The sequence below is a fragment of the Camarhynchus parvulus genome, unplaced genomic scaffold (genome assembly GCF_901933205.1).
Source record: "Camarhynchus parvulus unplaced genomic scaffold, STF_HiC, whole genome shotgun sequence".
Lineage (NCBI taxonomy): Eukaryota > Metazoa > Chordata > Aves > Passeriformes > Thraupidae > Camarhynchus > Camarhynchus parvulus.
In genome coordinates this window covers 80980-83691 of record NW_022148292.1, presented here as the reverse complement: position 1 = coordinate 83691, position 2712 = coordinate 80980, and the positions used below count along the sequence as shown (strand labels likewise).

The following is a 2712-nucleotide window of genomic DNA, read 5'->3' as shown; positions in this document are numbered from 1 at the left end:
CAATGATGATCACCATGACCGTGACAATGATGATGACCATGGCCATGACAGTGACCATGATGAGTTAGCAGTGATGATCACCATGACCATGACAATGATGACCATGACTGTGACCATGACCATGAACATGATGATGACCATGACCATGACAACGACAATGATCAGTTAATGATGATCACCATGACCATGGCAATGATGATGACCATGGCCATGACAATGACCATGACCATGAACACGATGATGACCATGACCATGGCAGTGACCACGATGACAATCACAATGACCTTGGCAATCATGATGATGACCATGACAATGACAATGACCGTGACCATGGTGACAATGATGAATAGTGACAATGATGATGACGATGATGATGACCATGACCATGATGACCACGACAATGACCGTGATGACCATGACCATGATGACCATGACCATGACCATGAACACGATGATGACCATGGCCATGACTATGACCATGATGACCATGACCATGACCATGAACACGATGATGACCATGACCATGACAGTGACCACGATGACAATCACAATGACCTTGGCAATCATGATGATGACCATGACAATGACAATGACCACGACCATGGTGACAATGATGAATAGTGACAATGATGATGACGATGATGATGACCATGACCATGATGACCACGACAATGACCGTGATGACCATGACCATGATGACAATGATGATGATGACGATGATGACGATGACGGTGACCACCACCCCCACCCCTCACACCGCCGTCCCCTCACTGCCCTCCTCGGTGGTGACCGCGCTGCGTCCCCGCCCGTCCCCGCCCACACTGGTGACCTCATCGCTGAGCACCCCCTTGAGCAACGCCCTCCACGAGCGCCTCACCTTGCCCAGGCCCCGCCCCATCACCAGGTAGATGATGGGATTGACGCAACCGTTGACGTAGGCCAGCCCCGCCACCGCGGGGTCGGCGGCCTGGGCGCCGCGGAACGCCGCCGTGCCCGGCGTGCTGGCCGCCAGCACCATCCCCACCACGTGGTAGGGCAACCAACACACGAAGAAGCTGACGATGACCACCAGCACCGTCCTGGTGGCCCTCCCCGACCTCCCCAAACCGCGCCGCCGGACGCGGCTCAAGAGGCGGCCGTAGCACCCGGAGATGACCACGAACGGCCCCAAGAAGCCGCAGAGGAACCGGACGACGGCGACGGTCAGCTCGGTGCCGCGCTGGTGCTGCCGCACGGCGCCGTAGGACAGCACGCAGGTGGCCTTGGCCGAGAAGGGGTCGAGGCGCACGGTGCGGAACACGAAGGACGGCACGGTCAGCAGCGCGCCGCCGCCCAGACCCGGCGCCGCCGCCCGGCGGTAACGCCCGGCGTCGGCGGTTGTGGCACCAAACCGGGTGGGTGACCAGGGCGCAGCGGTTGGCGCTGATGGCCGCGAGCAGCAGCACGCTGGAGAACATGGCCAGCACGGTCAGCGAGGGCAGCAGCTTGCAGGCGGCGCCGCCCAGCGGCCAGTGGTGGTCGGTGGTCAGCGGCAAGGCCAGGAAGGGCAGGGCCAGGCAGCTGAGCAGGTCGGCCGCGGCCAGGTGGGAGAACCAGACGCCGTTGACCGTGCGGCGCAGCTCGGACGCCGTCACCCGCAGCACGGCGCCGTTGCCCAGCACGCCCAGCAGGAAGATGGCGGCGTAGAGCGCCAGCACCAGGCGGTGGCCCAAGGGGACCTCGGCCGCGGCCAGGTCGTCATAGAGGTCGCCGTAGGTGTCGTCCCAGGTGTCGTTCCAGGTGTCGTTCCAGGTGTCGTTCCAGGTGTCGTTCCAGGTGTCGCCCCAGGTGTCGTCCCAAGGGTACGACGGGGACGGCGGCGCCGCCATGGTGGGGGTGGGGAGACCTGGGGGGGGAGACTGGGGGTGGTGTGGGTCAAGGTGGGTTCTTCACCTGCTCAGGTGGCCCTGGACCCCAAGGTGGGTTCTTCACCTGCTCAGGTGGCCCTGAAGACCCCAAGGTGGGTTCTTCACCTGCTCAGGTGGTCCTGAAGACCCCAAGGTGGGTTCTTCACCTGGCCAGGGGGTCAAGGATCTTCCAAAAAGTGACCAAAGGTGGTCAGGGGTGGGTCAAGGTGGGTTCTTCAGGTGAAGGACCTGAAGAACAAGGTGTGTTCTACAGGTGGTCAAGGACCTTCCAAAAGACCCCCTGAGTCACCCCAAGGTGGGTTCTTCACCTGTCCAGGTGGTCAAGGAGCTTCCAGAAGACCCTTAACCCCACCCCACCCATTGACCGAGGTGTTTGGGGGGTTTCCAGCTCCATTTTTGGGGTTCCCAACCCCATCTTGGGGCCCCCATTCAATTTTTGGGGTCCCCAGCCCCATTTTTGGGGTCCCAGCCCCATTTCGAGTTCCCAGCCCCATTTTTGAGGTTCTTGGTCCCATTTTTGGGGTCCCCAGCCCCATTTTTTGAGTTCTCCACCCATTTTTGGGGTCTCCAAACTCATTTTTTGGGGTCCCCATCACATTTTTTTGAGTTTTCCACCCATTTTGGGGGTTTCCAAACCCTTTTTTTTTGAGTTCTCCACCCATTTTTGGGGTCTCCAAACCCATTTTTTGGGGGTCTCCAAACCCCTTTTTTGGGGTCCCCATTCCATTTTTTGAGTTCTCCACCCATTTTTTGGGGTCCCCAGCCCCATTTTTGGGGTCCCCACCCTCCTGCGTCCCCCCCTCCC

General features: G+C 59.4%; 1 protein-coding gene across 1 annotated transcript; it reads right to left on the bottom strand.

Annotated features, from left to right (window-relative positions):
* Positions 1-751: 751 nt before the first annotated feature.
* Positions 752-1868, bottom strand: LOC115916472 (C5a anaphylatoxin chemotactic receptor 1-like). Its single transcript, XM_030970206.1, is given in 2 exon segments — positions 752-1358; positions 1360-1868. Coding segments are annotated over 2 exon segments (1116 nt in total).
* Between the last annotated feature and the right edge of the window lie 844 nt (positions 1869-2712).